Genomic DNA, 21,518 nt, shown 5'->3' on the forward strand with positions numbered 1-21,518 from the left:
GTTAGCTGAGGGAGAGTTAGAACAAAGTTTTTGTTAGTCCGCAATTATATTTGATTGACTGATCAAACGATTGATATTTATCGATCGAGTAATTTTGGAGGTTGGGAGATTGGGATTCGATTGATAGAGTGGAAGAGTTGTTCGAGAGATCACAAAGAAGTTGGTGCTTTGGGAGGAATTAGCTATAGGAAAGAACTAGGGTTTTGGGGGAGAAGCAAGGGTATAATGGGTCAAACCAAGCCAACTATGATTGTTCAAATTTATCTATTTTCTTACAGAGTTTAATTCAAACTTATTTATTAAAAATCTTATCGAGTTGGATCCAAACTCAATCTTTTTGTTGAGCTCAACTAACAATATTTTTGTTCTTATAATTTAGGTAAACATATATTATTTATTTTTTTAACATATTATGAATAATTTAAAATTTTATATTTTTAATATGTTTAAATAATTATATATATACATAATTAAAATTTTGAAGTATAAAAGAGATAGAAGGAGAGTAGGAGCAAGAAGCACATAAGTATTTGAAAAAGTACAATCACGAAGCACATAAGCATTTGAAAAAGTACAATAATAGTTCAAGTTGACTTGAAGAAATTTAGATAATTAGGTGGGAGAGAAAGATATTTTTAAATCTATAAAAATAAATATATTCTTTAGGAAACAAAATTAGTAAAGGAAAATCCCTAACCATTGAAGAGAACCAAGAAAAAAAAGTGATCTTATGAATGGCACAACGAATTAAATGTCTCCTAACATAAACATACCACCTGTTAGATACCCTTAATTATCTAGTGATCGACTATAACTTTATCTTGTCATTTATCTCTCATACAATCTACTAATATAATCATTTTTTACGATAACTTAAACAATTAAATGGGACCGTACAAAAGATACAACACCGAGTTGAATTTGTCTACCCGTCGGCTCTACGTACCAGATACGAGATCGTTCCTCGGCGGAAAAAAACAATTACAAAAGAAAGGAGATTAAACTATAGGTTAAACACATAGATTTAAACTAATTATATATGTCGAGATCCGTGGACGTCTGGTTCACGCCACCTCCGGCGGCGGCGGTTGGTTGAGGTCGACGTCGAAGGGGAGTCTTCCCTTTGGCGCCTGCGATACCCTGAACCCAATTAAGGAGGCAGCCGCCGGCGCCCGATCCATCATCAGGAGGTGGTTGACGTTTGCTGGTTTCAACCTCGCCGTCGCGACCGGGATGGGCGCGAGGCGATCGGAGGCGTGGCGGAGCTCGAGTTCCAGATCCGGGCGGACTGCGGTGCCGGCGGCGGCCGCGTGGGGGGAGGGAGTGGAGGACTCGATGCTGCTGTTGCTGGGGCTGGCGGCGGCGGCGGGAGGGAGAATGGAAGGGCAGGAGAAATTGGTCTTGGCCTTGAGGCCGCGGAAATGGATGGCGGCGGCATCGTAGGCCCGCGCCGCCTCCTCTGCGGTGTCGAAGGTGCCGAGCCACACGCGGCTCTTGCTCTCCGGGTCACGAATCTCCGCCGCGTACCGCCCCCATGGCCGCTTCCTCACGCCCCGGAATCGCGGTTCTGTCCCCTTTCCTCCACCTCCCTCGCCGAGAGCCTTCACCATCAAGGTCTTCTTCGCCGGCGATCGGGTTAGGCGCGTGACCTGGCTGGAGAAGAAGAGGGGTTGGGCAGCTGGGGAAGCAGAGGATGAGGTGGAATATATAGGCGACGAAAGAGACGTGGAGAGGAAGAAATTAAATTAGAGGGAGAGGTGGAGCGGCGAAGTTGAGGGGAAAAAAACAATGGGCGCGTTAAACGGGCGGATTGACCGACCGCGGCCGCCGCCGCCCCCTCTATCTTTCTCGTGATCTATCGGACCATACGTGTTTATCACTGCAGGATTTGGGTGGCAAGGCAAGGCAAGCCACGTTAACACGATTAAGCAGAGAATTTGGTTGGTTAAGGCAAGGAAGCGGCCAGGCCATCCGCCATTCCGCCGTCATTTTCACGCCGTCCACTCGGAACGAGCCACTCGATGACGTGCTGGATCAGTCTGCTGCGCTTTTGTCGGGCCACGACGGTCAGGGCGGCCGCGCCTATCTCTGTCTGCTTCTCCGCGACTTCCTCGCGCGCGCGGTCCTGACGGTAGCTAGGTGACGGCTGTCAAGGCTGTCGTTGCACGCGGAGAAAGCAGGAGGCGACGACCGCGGTGGTGGCGGCGGAGGAGAAGGTTGGTGGGCCCGCGCCAGTTGTTAGGCGAGGAGGACTGGCTTCCGCGTGGCGTCGTCTCCGTTTCCGCGGCGTCGGCGAGGTTGGGGTTGTTCCCACTCCGCATTCATTCGCGTGTCGGCGTGTGGCTTTAATTACCTGAGGCTCGTCTGATCCGACCAGGATCCACGAAAGACGACCAATCAAATTTAATTAACGGAAATAAATAGTGGGTGAGTTAAAATGTCATACTGCCGTTACAGAGTTTTGCTAGCCTATTTTCAGTTACCTATAATTTCCTCCTAGTTGGTTTTCTTCCTGTTTTCGTCTTGGTCAAAAACTACAAAATATTCCTACAAATTGATTATGACGTTGCCTGCAATCCATGAGTGCACACCTGCATACACACCGCTAAAATGTGAAAATTTTAAAAATAAATATATTTTTTAGTTGGACTGTGGGTCATATGAGATTATTTTATGTAATAAATAAAATTTAAGTAAAAAATATACTTTTCTTGCAAAAGTAAGTTAAAAAAATAATCAAAAAATAAATTTAATGATGTTTTAAAAATTAAAGGATGAAATCATTAAGAAAAACGGTGAGGGAAGCTATTTTAAAATTTTGACTAGTTATCGTGTTTTTAATTTTATAAACAAATAATTATAAAGATCTAGTTAAATCGTTGATGATTTATTATAGTTGAAATTTCAAAGAAATCGATGATATTTAGGTTTACTTAGTATTTATCTTATTGAGATAGCTAATCCAATGATTAACACGGTTGTGGACATTTCATTATGTAAAATATTCATTCTTGGAAATAATCCGGTCATGAAAAAATCTCAAAAAAACTTATAATAAGAAACTATAAGGAAACAAATACACAATACAATAAATACCTTACTTGATCACTTATATCTTTGTATATGTCTCTTGATCGTTTGAAAAGTACAACAATACTTATCTTCTAAGGGTTCAAGAACTAGGAGAATGTGCGAGAGAAATGTTACATTCAAACCTTGGCAAAAACCCTTTTCTAGGATTTAGTCTGTTGGTCCCTTGCGGTTAGCAAGAGGAGGGGGTGATGAATTGCTTGAGAATAAAAATGAACTTTTCTCGACTTATAGGTTGATTAAAACTAGCATTTGTATAACAAGAATTAAAAAACTAATTAGGAAGAAAGAAGAGGCACAAAAGAATTTATTTAATTTGCAATCAAAAGATTGTTAATTCAAGACATTGAAAAAACTCACTAAAGTTTCTTTCCGGCAGAGAAGCCTTTTACAGCGTTGACAGCTCACACAATAGTAGACTAGACAAAAAATTTGATTACAAGTGATTATTTCTAGCTACTGAGATCATAACTATATTTATATCCCTGATTCGAACGCTTGGAAAAGTTTCAGGTGTCTGGGTGTGGATAGAATTTTATTCACGTTGTACCGGATCACAACAGGTGGCTTTGTGATAAACTTTCTGGTTTAGGTGCTCGGAATAGCTCCGGGGGCCCAGGCCAAAGTCAACTTCTGGTTGACTTTTCGTTTGGGTATTCCGCTCTGCTTGCTTAGGTGATTTCAGCTATCCGGAATAGGGCTCACCCAAATTCATTTTCCGACTTTCTCGAACAACCTTTCGCTCCTGCTTCTCGTCCCTTGGAACCGTCGCGCGCTTCCTTCTCGTCTGCCAGCGTATTTTGCAGTGCCTCGTCCCTCAGACGCACCGAGCCCGTCGACTCTCTCCCGTGCAGTCCTTCTCATGAATTGCATATCTTTTGCTCGACTTCCTGTGCTCCTAAGCTCTTGCGCACTTAGACACAATGATCAAACACGACAGGACCTAACTTAACTTGATTGATCACATCAAAACTCTCACGAGATACTTACAATCTCTCTCTTTTTTATGTGAGCAACCCTAAGTTAAGTTAGGGTAAACAAAAATCAATTAACAGAAAGATAGCAAGTTTATTTGAAAATAATTGTAAAAATCAAAATGTAGCTTCTCCTAGACTTAATCTCTAATCTCCCCTTTTAATCACATTAAAAATGAGGTGTGAAATTAAAACCGAGTCTAAGGGATAAAAATAAAAAAATCATTAAGTTAAAAGTTCGAAAATCTATATTTTTATAATTTTTAAACTATCTTTGAAAAAAATAAATTTTAAAAAAATTTTGAATCGTACAAAAATTTTGAAATTTTTTTTTAGTGGTAAAACAGACATAATCAAGATTGTAAAAAAAAATCACTAAATTATCCAGTTGATTTAAAAATTTCTACGCAAGGATGGATTTTTGAAAAAAAAAAATCTTAAAAATGGCTTTTCAAAAAAAAAAACTTAAAAATGGCTTTTCAGATCGAGAAAATCTTGAAAAAAATTAATATAAATTATTGCAAGTAGCTTTATAGAGAAAATAAATTTTCAAAATAACTTTTCAAGAATTTTTAATATTAAAAGTTATATTTGGATAAATAATTTATAAAATATTCACCAATGGTCAAAATTTTCAAAAAAAAATATTTTAGGTGGAGAAAATGATAAAGTTTCACAAAAATTAACTTTACAAATGATAGCATTGCGAAATATTTTAAAATTAAAAATATGATTTTTGAAAAAAAAAATCATAGAAAAATAATGCAATCGTTAAAAAATTTGAAAAAATTTCTCTAGATGGGTAATGAAATCCTTTTTCTTGGAAAAATTAAATTCTAATTAATTTATAACAAAAATCATGCAAAGAAATTTATTTAATTTTTTAAAAAAAACTTTAATTCAATTAAAGATTAGGGCATGCAAAAAACAATTAGGCCCGATTTTGGAACTCAATATAAATTTCTTCCAACAGGATTAATCAAAAATTTCTTAGGGATATATTTTGATGACAACTTTCTCACTTGGTCCTTGGGAAATCTAAAATACCAATTTAGTCCTAAATTATTTCTAAAATTTGAAGGATTAAAAATTAAACATGCATAACTTTTCAAATTTTGTATTTGCTCTTTTAAATTTTCATTTTCTATTTTATGTTGATCAAAATCTTCCAATTGATAAGATGTTGCTAGGGTTTCTTTTAAATTATTATTTTCTTTTAATAATTTTTTATTGTTAATTTATAATTTAAAGGAAGTTTTAGACAATATTTTTATAAATTTAAATAACTTGTCAGGGGATAGAGTTCGTACTTGACTTACCTTGTCGATCTCTTGATCTGAAGCTTCTCCTGTAGTATTGCTTCCTTTTAACGTTGCTCCCTCTTCATTGATGCTCTCAATGCTCATCTCGGAAGAGCTCGCTTTGTCTTCTTCTACTTAATGACTTGTAGGGATGGCAATTTCACCCGAACCCGATGGAGGATCCGACATCCGACCCGAATGGAGGAGGGTATGGAGGGACTATCAATACCCGATACCCGACCCGAATACCCGATTAAATAATATATATACATATATTAAAGAAAATTTTCTTTTTTCTAAAATCAATTTACTATTTTCTGTTGATATTAGTAGGCCTATATAGATGTTTAATCTATTTTTTATAATTATATATAAATTTTTTAATAGGATGTTAATTTTAATATATTTTTTTGAATGATAATAGCTCGATAGAAAGAAGAAAAATTACACGTATAAAATATATGCGGTCCTTTAATGGGTATGGGTATACCCATTGGATATCCTATACCCGATGGGTATGGGTACGGAGGATATAGAATCCGACCCGAACCCGACCCATTGCCATCCCTAATGACTTGCCATCAATGCAAGTCTGACTGTGCTTAGATCTCTAACTCTGATGACGTTTAGTCCCACGTTTCTTTTAGATTTCCATGTTTTGTCTGAATTGTTAGGATGTATACTAAAAGTCTAGCTTTTGGTATAAACATTTATCTAGAAATAAGAATCACATTGGTCAAATGTCTACATTCATAATAAATATAGTGGTTCAATTAATTTATATTATAGATAACATGGTGTGTGATGTCACACACAGAAGATCATGTTATCGGTTCTTTATAAATTATAAATAGTTGCTCACGACTAAGATGGAAAGGGATAAACCATTGGAATAGTCGTAGTGTAATTAGGTATTAGTTTATCTTGACAAATAAATTACACTAGTACACTCTAAGTGTATTGAGTAGGACCATTTTAGGTAAGTTTTTTTTATACTGACTTGATAAAAGAACTAGACCTTAGTTATTATGGAAGTGTGTGCTCTTATTCCTAATACAATAACAAGTACATATATTTGATATTTATTTCTTTAATTTATCAATGGGTGAGATTTAGTTCGATAAATCAATAAGCCCAATAAGTTGGGAAATGATATCACTTATAGTGTGTGTTGTTGATTATAGAAGGAATCTGTGTCCTAGTAATCTAAGTTGAGAATGACCCCAAGAGGAGCTCATAAGGATTGTCATGTTAAACCCTGCAGGTGGACTTACTCCGACATGACGATAAGGTTGAGTGGTACTACTCTTGGACTAAGATATTAATTAAGTGAATTGTCAGTAACTCATTTAATTAGTGGACATTCATTATCTTAAACACAGGGAGACTAACACACTCATAATAAGGAGCCCAAAATATAATTTGGGATTGGTGCGGTAGTTCAATAATAGTTCTTTAGTGTAATGAATTATTATTGATGAAATTAAGTTATGTGTTCGGGACGAACACGGGATGCTTAATTTCATCGGGAGACCAAAACCAATTCCTCCTCTCGGTCCCTATCGTAGCCTCTTGTATATAGAGATTTATACCCACTAAATACCCACCTTCTTACCCAACCAATAGGGGTCAGCCAAGCCAAGCTTGAAGCTCAAGCTTAGGGTCGGCCAAGCCTAAAGGTTGAGCCTTAAGGTGGCCGGTCAATAGCTTGGAGCCCAAGCTTAGGTGGCCGGCCACATTATATTAAAAAGGTTTTTTGTTAAAATTATTTCTTATGTGGATATCATGGTTTTAAAAGAGAGTTTAGAATTTAAATATTTCCTTTTATAGCTTTCTACAAAAGATTAAGAAAATATTTGAAATCTTTCCTTATTTGTAGATTGAAAGGTAGATTTTAATTTTGAGAAAACTTTCCTTTTTTAACCATGTTCATGATTTAAAAAGAGAGTTTAAAAATTAAATATTCTCTTTTATAAGTTTCTACAAAAGATTAAAAAAAGGTTTGATATCTTTCCTTATTTGTAGATTAAAAGAGATTTTAATTTTTAAAGATAACTTTCTTTTTATCCACATGTTTAAAATAAAGATTTTAATTTATAAAATTTCCATTTTACGAACCACTATGAAGGGAAAAATTATTGAAGAAATTTTTTATAAATTTCCGGAAACAAATTAGGAAGCTTTAATTTTTGTTTTAATTAAAACTCTCCTTGTTTTGGGGAAATAAGTGGCCGGCCATTGTAAATCGAGAAGAGAAAATTGTTTTTAATTAAATAAAGTTTCCTTTTCATGGCAAAAGAATTAAGGAAGTTTTTATTTAAATTTTCTTATTTGCCAATAACAAATATTTTAAAAGAGGGGGTAGAGGTGCCTTCATGGGTGAACGACTCTATTATTCTTCTCCTCTCTTTTCCTCCTTGGTGGTCGGCCCTAGCTTCTCCCTCTTCTCTTCTTCTTGTGGCCGGCGACAACCCCTCTTGGAGCTCTTGATGGTGGCCGGTTCTAGATAGGAGAAGAAGGAGAGAAAGGAGGTTTTATTTTTTGCATCCCTTGGAGCTTGGTGGTGGTGGCCGGACCTCTACTTCTCTTGGAGAATTGTGGTGGCCGAAACCTAGAAGGAAGAAGAAGGTGCTTGGTGGTTCTCGTCTCGGAAGATCATTGCCCACACAACGTCCGAGGTTAGAAGAGGAATACGATAGAAGATCAAGAAGAAGTTATTTTTGCTTACAAAGAAATATATAACTAGTAATTATTTTCTGCATCATACTAGTTTTCTTTGTATTGTTATTTTTGAAAATACCATACACAAGAGGCATATGATTCTAGAGTTTTCGAAATAGTTTTTCGAGTTTATGTTTTCTTCTTTTTCGAATTTGTGATTTCATTGTTCTTTTTGGTTAACCTAGAGTTATTTAAGGAAATAAATATTAGCTTTCCTTAAAAGGCTTTGCCTAGGCGGTGGTAGTTGCTCCCATATCTAAGAAGGTCATGTGCCTCGCCATGCAGTCCTGGAAGAGGCATATGATTCTAGAGTTTTCGAAATAGTTTTTCGAGTTTGTGTTTTCTTCTTTTTCGAATTTGTGATTCGATTGTTCTTTTTGGTTAACCTAGAGTTATTTAAGGAAATAAATATTAGCTTTCCTTAAAAGGCTTTGCCTAGGCGGTGGTGGTTGCTCCTATATCCAAGAAGGTCATGTGCCTCGCCATGCAGTCTTGGAAGCCAATTTTGAAAATTAATATTTATGGAATTAATAACTTAAGTAGATTTGAATCAATAGTGTTAAGTTCCGCTTGCGATTCAAATCAAATCATTAAGAACAGATAAGTTAAATTTGGAATCAATGATGTTAAGTTCCGTCTGCGATTCCTAATTTAACTTTTAAAGAAAACAATAAGTTATTTAAGGAAATGTTCGACACTTGTACAAATTTTTTTTTTATAGTGGAACCGGTACGATTTTCTTAGGACTAACCAACATGGATCGATTTTTTGTTCTTTTTCTTGTTCTTCATCTTTAGACAGTCGTGTTTGACGTGCCCTTCTTCGTCGCAGTGGTAGCATCTTACCTTTATTTTCCTTCTTTTACTCTACATTTGATTAAACTTATTAGTTTTAATAAAAAAATTTAAACTTTCTCATCATAAAAATTGTTTCCTCATCATTGAAAGACGTTTCGGATTATGATTCGTCTATTTTTGCCTTAAGGGTAATGTTCTGTGTCATCTTCGTTTTTAGATCTATATTTCTAGATTCATGAATTTCATGTGTAGAAAATAATTCTTCTAATATACATACTTCTAAATCCTTAGAGATGTAATATGCATCTATTAAGGTTAAACATTCGGGAGTCCTAAGAAATGAGTTAAGTGCGTACCTTAGTGAATCTCGATTTGGTTACCTTTTCTCTGAAATTCATGTCCAGTGATGAGTTTCTTGATCTTTGAGTGAAGATGTGAGATGGTTTCTCCTTCTTCTAGTCAGAGGTTGCTGATTTGGTTCCGAAGCAGGTCACGTCTCGTGAGTTTGGCTTCGGATGTACCTTCATGTAGCTCCAGGAACTTCTCCCAAAACTCCTTTGCTGATTCGTAGGCACCGATTCTATTGACTTCTTGCAGAGGTAGCGTGCTCAACAGATGGAATTCAGCTCATCCATTGGCTACGACGTATGCTTGCTCTTTTTTGGTCTATTAATATTCTTCTTTGTCTTTTGGTGCTAAAAAAACATACTTCAAAATTAGTAATAAATCAAAGTCCTTTTTGAAAAATACCTCCATCTTTCTTTTTTAAATCGCGAACTTCCCCTCAAACTTAGGAGGGTAGATCTTCGGTCCGACCATCTCTTGTATTTCAGTCGACGGTTAGTCCTTCTTGTTGGGATCTCTTCGTACTCGGCTAGAGAGGGGGGGGTGTGAATAGCCGCCCCAAATCGCTCGTGTTTCTTTCTACAATACGAGTTAGCGCAGCGGAAATAAAACAGTAGAAACGAAAGCGGAGAAATCAAACCTCAACACGCGTCAATGTAACGAGGTTCGGAGATGATACTCCTACTCCTCGGCGTGTCCGTAAGGTGGACGAGCCCTGTCAATCCGTCGGTGGATGAATCCCCGGAAACCCGGCTAATAAATACTCCTTATGGGTGGAGAAACCTCGCCACAGTCTTTTGCAACAGCAAACAAAGGAGTACAACAATAGAGACAACAAACAAGAACAACAGAAATTGTAAAACACTTGCTTGCCTCTTGTTGTCGACTGGAACCTTGATGAAGCAGCAGCTTCTCAGATCCAGCAGCTAGAACACCAGCAGGAAACTCACGCAGAGCTTCAGCAGCGATGAGAGCTCAGCAAAGCTCAAAGCTCTGTAGCAGAAGAGAAGAGGAAGAAGTTCTTGCGCAGCAGCACCCTCCTTTATACTGCGAAGAAGAAGAAAGAAACTAGCGGAACCGAAACCTGATCGGTCTATGGACCGATCGGGCCTATCTGATCGGTCCCCGGATCGATTAGTACGAACCTTCATGCGTACTACGTCGATGCGTGGACCGATCGGGCTCTGGATCGGTCCGCACCGATCCCTCCGGCGTCTTCCATGACATCGTCTCGATCGGTCCCGACCGATCAGGACATCTCGATCGCGTGGACCGATCGGCTGCCTTCTTTCGCCTGTTAACTGGCGATCGGTCACCGATCGATAGCCAACAGAGTTTCGATGTCGATCGGTCACCGTCGAGCAAACAGTATCACTGGATCGGTCTGTGACGATCCGAGCTTGGTTTTGCCCAAACCAAGTCCCAAGACTTCAAGCCAATATCCGGTCAACCTTGACCTATTGGTACTTCATCCCTAGCATCGGTCACTCCCTTGACTGCTAGAACTCCCGCCAAGTGTCGGTCAATCCTTTGACCTACTTGGACTTTCAACACCAGAAGTCCGATCATCCTCGATCCATCTGGATTTTCCTTGCCGGCTTTACTCACGGGACTTTCACCGGCTTCACTCACTAGGATTTCGACACCGCCTAACATCCGCTAGGACTTTCTCCTTGCTTCACTCACAGGACTTTCCAACCGCCTAACATCCCGTTAGGACTTTCCCACCGCCTGGCTTCACTCACGGGACTTTCCACACCGCCTAACATCCAGTTAGGACTTTCCCTTGCCTCACTCACGGGACTTTCCACCCGCCTAACATCCAGTTAGGACTTTCCCACTGCCTGCTTCACTCACGGACTTTCCACACGCCTAACATCCAGTTAGGACTTTCCCACCGCCTCACTCAGGACTTTCCAACCGCCTAACATCCAGTTAGGACTTTCCATTGCTGGCTTCACTCACCAGGACTTTCCGCACTGCCTAACATCCCAGTTAGGACTTTCCCACTTGCCAAGCTCCCTGCTTGGACTTTTCCCGTGCCAAGTCTCCATACTTGGACTTTTCCAGTGCCAAGTCTCCATACTTGGACTTTTCCCGTGCCAAGTCTCCATACAAGTCTCCATACTTGGACTTTTCCCGTGCCAAGTCTCCATACTTGGACTTTTCGCGTGCCAAGCTCCCTGCTTGGACTTTTCCAGAATCAGGTCAACCAGGTCAACCCTGACCTACGGTTGCACCAATAATCTCCCAAACATCTATTCTTGTCCCACATCAAGAATAGAACTCTCTCACGAGTGTCAAACATCAACATGCAACACAACTAGGTCAACCTTGACCAAAGGTTGCACCGACAATCTTCCCAAGTCAAACATCAAAATACAACTCGAGTCACGTCAACTCGAGTCGGGTCAACCAGGTCAACCTTGACCTAAGGTTGCACCAACACTTCTGAAGTGACCTGTCCCACATATTGTTTAAACATCAAAACTCAAGCTCGAACCCACTCAAGCTTAGTCAAACTTGACCCGAAAATGATTACACGAACAACCTGCTAATATATATATATATATATATATATATATAAGTATTTCGACTGGAGTAATCATAAGAGCATCCACAGTGGGAGCTCCGAAGAAATATTAGAGATGTTTTTTTAATTAGGAAAGAAATATATATGGTTGGAAGGTTTAAAAAAATATGGGATCATGAAACTTTATGTTAACAATTTATAAATTTAAATTTTATAAAAATTTAATGGTGTATAATGTAAAATATGGAGGAAAAATGAGAATTATATATAGTGAAAAGTGTGTGACCCATGAAGGAGTTGTTGAGAGGTTTTTTGATAGTGGAAGAGATATGAGGTTTTTAATTTTTAATGTGGTGCGGACGTGATAATAAAAAGAGTTCTCAATGAACTCTAACCGCTATGGATGCCCTAAAGACAATAAAGACAGACGATCATTGTTCCAAAATGTCGTTCCTTCTTGGCCTATAATGTGTCGAGTATCTCTGATATTCATTCAATCACATATATAAATGAGGCAATGAGATAAGTATCTACGAGCATATTATACATTGTCTGAAATTCTCTTAGTGATAAGTTATAAATCATTCAATAAAAATAACCTTGACTAAATTAAGTCCCTTCTAGTCAAGTCAACACTTGATGTAGAGGTCATTATAGATTTAAAAAAAAGAGTGAATTACATTTTAATCCCTGAGATTTGACTAAAGTACAAAACAACTTTCGTGGTTTCAAAAGAAACAAAAAAGCCCCCTGACCGATAATATTGTAACATTATAACCTTTTGACGTTGGGAATGCACACTAAAATGTTGATGTCATCATAAATTCCTTTTTTTTGGACAATAATACCCTTATTATGCTGTGAATTTAAATCCGGGACAATACTACCCTTTAACAAAAGAAAGGTAGCCGATTTGATGAACAACCTGATGAACTAATCCTGCGTAGCCGATCTGGGCTCGTGTAGCCGATAGGAAGGTTGCCTCCGATCGACCAATGCCCGGTCGAGAAGACCAATGGATATCCGCCCTGCAAAAGCGAGAAGCATTCGACCTAGCAACGCCCGATTGGGAGTGGTGTCTCCGGTCGGGCAACGCCCGATCAAGTAGTCTACCGGGTAGCGTCCGATCGACAAGACTAAGAAACATCCGAGTGACCAAGGTATTATTGACCAATGATTTTATATATGAGGTTGTTTTGCAATTACCTTTCTTTTGTTAAAGGGTAATATTGTCCCGGATTTAAATTCACAGCATAATAAGGGTATTATTATCCAAAAAAAGGAATTTATGATGACATCAGTATTTTAGTGTGCATTCCCAGCGTCAAAGGGTTATAATGTTACAATGTTACCGGTCAAGGGTTTTTTTTGTTACTTTTGAAATCATGAGAATTGTTTCGTACTTAAGTCAAACCTCAGGGGGTAAATTGTAATTCACCCTAAAAAAAATGAAAGTAAAACATCAACAACTTTTCCACTTACAATCTATCTTGGTTGTCTTAAATAAATTTTTAAGATCGTCAAAGACCTAGTCAACTGTACAAATACACCCTTAAATCCTCTTTAGAAGAAAATCCACTCAAATGAGTACAAGACAAGTAAAAACTTCTTAGTGACCTTTATAGATAAAGATCTAATTTTTGGTAAAGAGAATATTAATAAAAAAAAATTCAGATCCAAAGATAAATTTTTGTTGTTTGTTTCCATGCTCGTTGGCATTTTCTTTGCCACTTGAAAGAAAATTAGGGACATTTAAGAGTGTTTTTGTGTGAGCATTAGTTGCCAAACAAATATCTAAAAAGGCATTTAAATTAAAGCATTCACCACCTTCTATGTTAAGCCACTTGTGTTGATCAACTTCTTTAGTCACTTGAGAGCCGGTATGGTGACGCCGTACGAGATAGCGATTGACACAAATGTGGCTAACTTGGCTGACATAAATGCAACTCGATTAACTCAATTTAAACATAAAAAAAACTCGATTAACTCAATTTAAACATAAAAATAAAACTTAGTTGACACAATTATGAGTTGTGAGACCCTAACTTAGTTGGTATAGTGACGCCGTGCAAGATAGCGATTAACATTGACACGAAAAGGAAAATTGAAGAAAAGACAAGAAAAGTAACCTCTAGAAGGAAAACTTTCTTTTAAAATTTGACGAGTTAATCCCTCAATATCTAAACATAATTCTTAATAATTTTAACTCAAATCAAGAATCAAGACAAATCCTTTCTAAATAATACCAGAAATATAAAATTATCCTAAATACTAAAAAAATAAAAATGACTAAAAATAGTAAAAAGCTCTAAAAAAGATTTAAACATCAGAAATTTGGATTGAAAATTTGATGGTTAATGTTTTACCCATAACAAATGTAAGTTTTCGAATTCTGAACGCGTGACAATAGATAAAGCCTGATTTCGAGTCCCGAGCCCAAAGTTATTCCTGTTTAAAGTTTGAATACCGATGTTGGACTTTAACACAGGTTGGACATGCATCACATAACTTCTACATATTATTATTATTATTATTTTTATAATCCATGTATTAACTTGTACAATCTAATTAAATCTATGCATTGTTTAGAGATCAATATAACATTCTAAAATTATAAATTGACATATGAACATAAAATTATAAATTTAAAAAGATCTCCATGTAATCTAAAATCGTAGAGATGAACATGAAAGTGAAAATCTCAAAATGTAATATTATTTGATATCCATGTCAAAGTTACAAACATATTTACGGGACAATTGCAAAATCATAATATAATATAATTTCTTATAACGAATATGAAAATTATTAAAAATATGAGGATGAAAAATAACAACTTAAAAAAATTACTATAATTAGTACCTTTTATCATAAAAAATTATGGAATTCTTTTTAAAAATTATTATAAAATAAATTTAAAGACTTAGAGAATTTTGGAAAGTATTATAGGAACAATTGTAAACCTTTTATACAGCCATGCCATATATGGTATCATAATTTTTGATGTATTAAATTTGCGGTTGACAAAATATTAAAGAAATCAGCCCGGCCCATTAAGTTAACCCGTTTTTTAACTTTCAAATTTTTGCCCAGCGACTCAGCGTCAGCGAGAGCGCGGAAGATTTCCGCCATGTGAAAGTCAATTTTGACCGTCGGATATTTATATTTCGCCCATCATCTAACGGATCCTGCTGTTCCACGCTGGCAATCCGCGGGACGACGCATTCTCCAATGGCGCCCGCTGGGCGTAGAGACGCATCTATATATTCCTGTGCAAACCCTCACGATCCGGCAACCAACTCGGCTGTGTTTCTCTCGGCGAATAACTTCGATCTCGAGCGACGCGATGAGTTCGACGGCGGCGACGACGACCAAGGGTGGCCGCGGCAAGGCCAAGGGTACGAAGGCTGTTTCTCGGTCGCAGAAGGCCGGTCTCCAGTTCCCGGTGGGCCGCATCGCTCGCTATCTTAAGGCCGGCCGATATGCTCAGCGCGTTGGTTCCGGCGCGCCTGTCTATCTCTCTGCTGTCCTCGAATACCTCGCTGCTGAGGTAAATCGCTTTGTTGTTTCACTAGGGATCCCCTTCTCTACCCAAGTTTACGTTTCTTGATTGTTCCAGGTGCTGGAGTTGGCCGGAAACGCTGCCAGGGATAATAAGAAGAACCGCATCATTCCGAGGCACATTCAGTTGGCCGTGAAGAATGATGAGGAGCTTGGCAAGCTCCTAGCTGGTGCGACGATCTCCAATGGCGGAGTTGTGCCCAACATCCACCAGGCTTTGCTGCCCAAGAAGCAAGGCGGAGGGAAGGGTAAACCAGAGATCGGATCGGCCTCTCAAGAATTCTAGGCTTTTTTTTTTAAAAAAAAATCTGCTCATCTTTCTGTTTTGGATGCAAAGGAATCTTTAGAGCTGTAATTAGAAATCTCTTTCAATGGCAGTTGCTTTATATGCGCATTTATCTGGTCTAAAATTATGTTGATTATTCATTACCATACGCGGCTAACATGATAATTTCAATTGACATAATCGGTCAGCTAGCTTTACAGGATATCTTTATTGAATCTTCATTCCTTGTTCTTGATGTTACATGCTTTTGATTGTAATTTGTCTTCTGCTGCAGAATGTTTGAATTCTATCACTTGCCTCTTTCAGTATATCAGCAGGAATTCCAAAGAATATTCGTATCCAGTTTTTCATTCCTATTACAGAGCCTGTAATTGCACTTTGAAGTATTAATACTGTACAATTATTTCCACTGACTCTTTAATCAAGAAATCATGAATCTGCATTACCTGGTAGAACTAACACTGATTCTTCTCTCATCAACTCTGTTGCAAAATCCATATCATTTTCAATTCCAAACAGAAGTGTAGTGTTGATCTCAACCTGCAATCGAAGGCAAGGTTAGTGACTGAGATTGCATCGGACAGAGCTATGGTAGGGATGAATATGAACTAACCATCATGAACATTGAACCTTGAGGTTTGGAGTGGCATCGCAGTGGCTTGATTTGCTCAATCTTTGTATACAGAGCATCTAGTGAGGATTCTAACACTTGCAGGACTTGGGAATGGAAATCTTCATGAGCATCTGATAGAATATTGGGAACCGCTGCCTGTTTAATGAAAAGAAAACACATGTAAGGTGCTGAATTCTCGTTTTCATTGTGGATAGCGAGAGGTCAGTTGGTATCTACCTGAATCATTGATACTGGTCCTGCAGTGACATTCATAAGCATCTCTGTTGCCACCTTTATCTATCACATAAAGGCGGAACCTTTAAGTTGAAGCTGATCTTTTTTTACTGATTAGCCTCAACTAGTTATTGCGATGAAAAATCTTGTAGCTCTCACCTGTTTTATGGTCCCATAAGGATCACAAAAGGCCAGCCATCCGAGACGCCAACCCGGGAGCATCCAGCGCTTGGACAAGGCTCCGATTGTGATGACCGGCGTCGAGTGTGCGAAGGACGCCATTCGGACAAATTTGCTTCCACCAAAAACCATATTCTCATATATCTCGTCTGCGATAACAGGAATGCCCAAGTCTCCTGCAGTTTCCGCAATCTGCCATCAATGAAACCTCGAAAGTTAATCAAAGTCTTGTAGACACAGTGGAGCTCGATGCATGAGTGAGTTACGGCGCACCTGTTGGAGATGGGCATGCGAGTAGACGGCACCGCAGGGGTTGTTGGGGTTGATGATGACTAATCCGGCAGTGTTGGCGTCGGCCAGCGAGCGGATTTGTGAGAGGTCGAGCTCCCAGCCGCGGTGGGGTGCTAGGTCGTAGAACCTGGGTTCGATGCCTACGATCTCGCAGATGGCCTCGTAAGGAGGGAAGCCCGGGCGAGGGAGGAGCAGGTTGGAACCAGGGCTTGCCAGCACCGTGAGACAGATCTGGATGGCCTGCGTTCCGCCCACCATCATGTACACATCGTCCTCTCGGATTCCATGCTTCACTCCCTTCGACAGGTGCCCTGCGACTGCTCTGTTCATTCATTCATTCACAAGTCGTATAAGCTCTCCTAGTTGATCAATAAGGTCTTTGATTCAGCCTCAATGCCTCATTCAGATATTTAGTTGCCATTGTTTTAGGGGTGCTGGGTTCTTGCAAGGGAATGAAAATAAGAATGGAAATGGGAATGATAGAAGTGGAGATTGAGAATGGAGGGATTTTTATTCTCTCTATTTTGCTAAGTAACTATCCATTTTAGAGATTAAATCCATGGGATCTACTATCAATTCCCTAAACCAAATACTAATTTTTCATTCCTTTCTTATTTCCCACTCTCATACCATCCAACCAAGCATCTCCTTAGTATTTTTTTTCAAGCTAAATACCTTTAACCCATGTAGCATTTTGCCCTCTATATTTCAAAAGTAATATTTAACCCCCTACTAAAACATAGATATGTTTTTTATAAGAGATAATTGAACCTTTGTTTCTTTTATCATTTTTTGATAATAATTTTAAAAGGTAAAAAAATATATTAGATTGAACATTATGTTTTTCGATAAATCTTCATAATATTTATACATATACTATCCTAAACAACAATAAAAAAATAACTCTAAACAAAATAATCAATAAAAAAAATCCATTCCATCACTCTCATCAAACAAAAACAAAGAACCTGAATTCTAAATTATTAAATCAAAATTAAATGAAGATGGAACAAAGTTTATCTTTAAAAATCTTTTACTAACATCAATGTAGTATCTAATAAAATAGAAGTGAAGTATTGGTATGATAAACTTATGTCAATATGCATATTAAAGACATTATGAAATCTAGGAAGAAAATTTATGGACTGTTGTGACTATTTTAATATACTATATAAACTTAAAACCACTAACATCTAATGGATGCTAATTTCTATTTACATGTAGAGAAATAATGTATGATGGATTAAATAGAAGAAAAGACACAAGACATTAACAACTTCACATTTCAAAAAATTTAGGAATTGTACTTAAAAATCACAATACTTAATAGAAGAAAGGCTAAATATTGGTGTAATTTTAACCCATCAATACTTTACTCTATTTCATTATATATCACATTTGATGATGAGAAAATTTTAAGATGAATTTTGTTTCATCTTTATTTGATTTTGATCCTTAAATTTAGAATTTTGATTATTTTTTAATTTGGTGATGACGGGAGAATAAATTTTTGACTAATTATTCCTTTTAAAATTGTTACTATTCTATTATTTATATTGATATATGTATAATTTTTATAAGGATTTTTATAAGGATTTAATAGTTAATTATATATATATATATATATATATATATATATATATATATATATATATATATATATATATATATATATATAAAAGATTGTTATTGAAAACATGATAATAAAAAAAAGGATAATAGCACAGTTATCCTTTATAAATTTTCTTAATTTATATATATATATATAAAAGATTGTTATTGAAAACATGATAATAAAAAAAAGGATAATAGCACAGTTATCCTTTATAAATTTTCTTAATTTTTGATCAAGAGGATTAAATATTATTTTTAAATTACAAAGGGATAAAATACTACTTGATAAAAAACACAGGCATTAAAGGTATTTACTTTTTTTTTCTAAAAAATAATGGAGGGTATTTTCTTAAAAAAAGAGACGTCCAAGAAAATGTTACAATTCTAGCGGCCGAAAATTGACATGGAGAAACCTCTGGAAGTGAAGCAAAAGACAAACTATATATTCACTCAAAATAATTGAAAAATACAGAGTCAAAGTAAATAAAAAGATAATTCAATTCTATTTTTCTCAGTTACACAATCTATGTTTTTTTTTTCTTTTTAGAATATTGACATTTTTGCTAAATTGGAATTTATTTTCAATAAAATTTGAGAAAAAGACAATTAGTTGGCAGGTGAGCACCATACAATCTGTAATCACTGTACGTGGCGTGATGGGCTCCAAATGATAGTGTCGGATTGGAATAGCGATAGACTATTTTTGAAAAAAATGTACCGCTTTTGTCTTCCACGCGTCAGCTTCTCCATCTGATAACATTTTTAATTACTATTAAATTAGAAAAAGGAGACTCTTCGCCAAACGTTTTCTTTTCTAAACGTGTAGTATTTTATCCTAAAAATCTTTCAATTAACTACTGTTAAATTTATCGGAGAGCAAACGTTTGATTATATGATAATATAATTAGCTAAGATGGACAACTCCTTGCTCTGTCATCAAAGATTCGTGATGTGATAAGGATTCGAGATCGGTCCTACGTGTATTATCAATATTGCATTACTGTAGAGCTACATTATTTGCTCTAAACAGATAAAATTAATTTTAATTTTCAAGATACGGGAATGCAAGCAAGCAAGCAAGCAACACGTGAACTTAAATGCGAAGGAGAATTAAACAAAAAAAAATCAAGAAATTATGAAAATTAATTACCAACCTGCGGGCGAAGGGAAATCCGTAGGAAGGGGGGTAGCAATCGAAGGTGGCGGCGGAGACGATGGCGACGAGGGAGTCGGCGAAGCGCTTGCCCTTCTTGAAGCAGGAGAAGGCCGAGGCGTCGCCGACGCCGAGCGATATCAGCGGCTTGTTGTTCTCCGTCTGGCGGGCCACCGCCAGCAGCTGCGCCACCACGCCCCGTATCGACGTCTTGCTCTCCGACAGGATCGGGTTGCACCTGGCCGCCAGGGGGCCGTTCGCCTTATCGGCGTCGGCATCGGATGCAATAGGTTCCTGCGGAAACTGGTTGCTCGAGATGCGAATCTGGGACGTGGGCGCCATTGAAGGGAGGGAGGGAGAGGGAGTGAGATTTGGGAGAGACGCAAGTTCTTGTGATGTGAAATGGTTGCTTCGACGAAGTGTCGCTTCAATTGTTCTGTTTATAATTATTTGGACCACAAACATTGTACAAATCACGAACGAGGCGTGGGGTGTGGACTGTATTCACTGAATTCACAGCATTCAATTCTTACTGCAATTAATTAAAAATATAATCTTTAAATTTAAATTACGACAGGTAGAGAATATTAATTCATATTTAATTTTCATTTAATTTTTTACTATAATTCATATTATATTGTATCATTATATATTGTATATTTTCTCGGTGAATAAAATATGATTTCTATCTAAAAGTTTGACATGGTATCAGAGCCAAGTTCAACCCCTACCATGACTGTCGAAATTTCTTCAATCGACCTAACCACTCAATCCAATCAACTCGCCAGCCAGATTACCTTAGGATCTGACATAGTTATAGCTCCGATAGGCCTAAAGCTGGATGACTCCAACTATGCTTTATGGTCCCAGGTGGTTGAAATGTATATCTCAGGCAAAGATAAACTGGGATATATCAATGGAGATTTCCCTCAGCCAGCCTTGGACGATCCGACTTTTCGACGATGGCATATTGAGAATGCTGTTGTCAAAGGTTGGCTAATCAACTCTATGGATGTTTCCCTTATCGGGAATTTTATTTGCTTCCCAACCGCAAAATCAGTATGGGACGCCCTGGCCACGACATACTTTGACGGCAGCGACACCTCTCAAGTGTATGATCTTCACCGTCGGGTGACACGACTTAAACAGGCTGGTGGTTCTCTAGAGAAGTTTTATTCAGATCTTTAGGACTTTGGAGAGAAATTGATTTTCGACGACCAAATCCGATGGAATGTCTTGGTGATATTCAATGGTATAATTCCTTGGTTCAAAAAGACCGCGTCTACCAATTTTTGGATGGTTTTGATGATCATCTTGATAATATTTGTAGTAATATTCTACAACTTCAGCTGTTTCCCACACTAGAGCAGGCTTTTGCCCATGTTCGTCGAGAGGCTACTCGACGATCAGTAATGACCAACTACCCTGCGGATGATCTACATGGAGCAGGCTTAGCAACCCGATCGAGATTCTCAGTCAGGTCCTCGGGTTCCACCTCACGTTGGTGCTCAGTCGAGTTCTGGTAGGAGAACAGACCCTACCACCAAGGCCCTTCCTTGCTCGCATTGTGGTAGCATTAAGCACTCTCGTGACAACTGTTTTAAACTTCATGGATACCCCGACTAGTGACACAACCTCCAGGCCCGCAAGAGGAAAAATAGCAGTGGGCAGGGCTCTTGGTCAAGCTAGGCAGGCGGACTTAGCAAGGCATCCCTCATGGACGGGCAGGATATTGGAAAGGAGGACAGTTCATTTGGTCCAATGGTTAGACCAGGCCGAGTTGCAGTGGTAGGAGCAGCTACCCAAACAATAGGGCAGAACGTTG

At 37.9% G+C, this 21,518-nt stretch overlaps 3 protein-coding genes across 3 annotated transcripts; 1 reads left to right on the top strand and 2 right to left on the bottom strand.

Annotated features, from left to right (window-relative positions):
* Window positions 1-848: 848 nt before the first annotated feature.
* On the bottom strand, window positions 849-1,979 carry LOC121982139 (ethylene-responsive transcription factor 11-like). The gene has a single exon (XM_042535054.1). The coding sequence runs from the start codon at window positions 1,608-1,610 to the stop codon at window positions 1,065-1,067; it is 546 nt and encodes a 181-aa protein (XP_042390988.1). The 5' UTR covers window positions 1,611-1,979; the 3' UTR covers window positions 849-1,064.
* Window positions 1,980-15,046: 13,067 nt separating this feature from the next.
* LOC121982141 (histone H2AX-like) lies at window positions 15,047-15,716 on the top strand. Its single transcript, XM_042535056.1, has 2 exons — window positions 15,047-15,311; window positions 15,381-15,716. The coding sequence occupies exons 1-2, from the start codon at window positions 15,108-15,110 to the stop codon at window positions 15,606-15,608; spliced, it is 432 nt and encodes a 143-aa protein (XP_042390990.1). The 5' UTR covers window positions 15,047-15,107; the 3' UTR covers window positions 15,609-15,716.
* Window positions 15,717-15,754: 38 nt separating this feature from the next.
* On the bottom strand, window positions 15,755-20,126 carry LOC121982140 (nicotianamine aminotransferase 1-like). Its single transcript, XM_042535055.1, has 7 exons — window positions 19,695-20,126; window positions 16,909-17,248; window positions 16,615-16,827; window positions 16,459-16,518; window positions 16,222-16,377; window positions 16,055-16,148; window positions 15,755-15,973 (listed from the first exon to the last, which is right to left on the bottom strand). Exons 1-7 carry the CDS (start codon window positions 20,033-20,035, stop codon window positions 15,846-15,848), a joined length of 1,332 nt encoding a protein of 443 aa, XP_042390989.1. The 5' UTR covers window positions 20,036-20,126; the 3' UTR covers window positions 15,755-15,845.
* Window positions 20,127-21,518: the final 1,392 nt, after the last annotated feature.

Source organism: Zingiber officinale, chromosome 5A (genome assembly GCF_018446385.1).
Source record: "Zingiber officinale cultivar Zhangliang chromosome 5A, Zo_v1.1, whole genome shotgun sequence".
NCBI lineage: Eukaryota > Viridiplantae > Streptophyta > Magnoliopsida > Zingiberales > Zingiberaceae > Zingiber > Zingiber officinale.

Excerpts from the sequence above, each read along its gene's own strand:
- LOC121982139 (XM_042535054.1), bottom strand. The coding sequence starts at position 1,610 with ATGGTGAAGGCTCTCGGCGAGGGAGGTGGAGGAAAGGGGACAGAACCG.
- LOC121982141 (XM_042535056.1), top strand. The coding sequence starts at position 15,108 with ATGAGTTCGACGGCGGCGACGACGACCAAGGGTGGCCGCGGCAAGGCC. Across the intron at positions 15,312-15,380 it reads TCGAATACCTCGCTGCTGAG|GTGCTGGAGTTGGCCGGAAA; the intron begins GTAAATCGCTTT and ends TGATTGTTCCAG.
- LOC121982140 (XM_042535055.1), bottom strand. The coding sequence starts at position 20,035 with ATGGCGCCCACGTCCCAGATTCGCATCTCGAGCAACCAGTTTCCGCAG. Across the intron at positions 16,519-16,614 it reads CTTATGGGACCATAAAACAG|ATAAAGGTGGCAACAGAGAT; the intron begins GTGAGAGCTACA and ends TTTATGTGATAG. Across the intron at positions 16,378-16,458 it reads GACCAGTATCAATGATTCAG|GCAGCGGTTCCCAATATTCT; the intron begins GTAGATACCAAC and ends TTCATTAAACAG.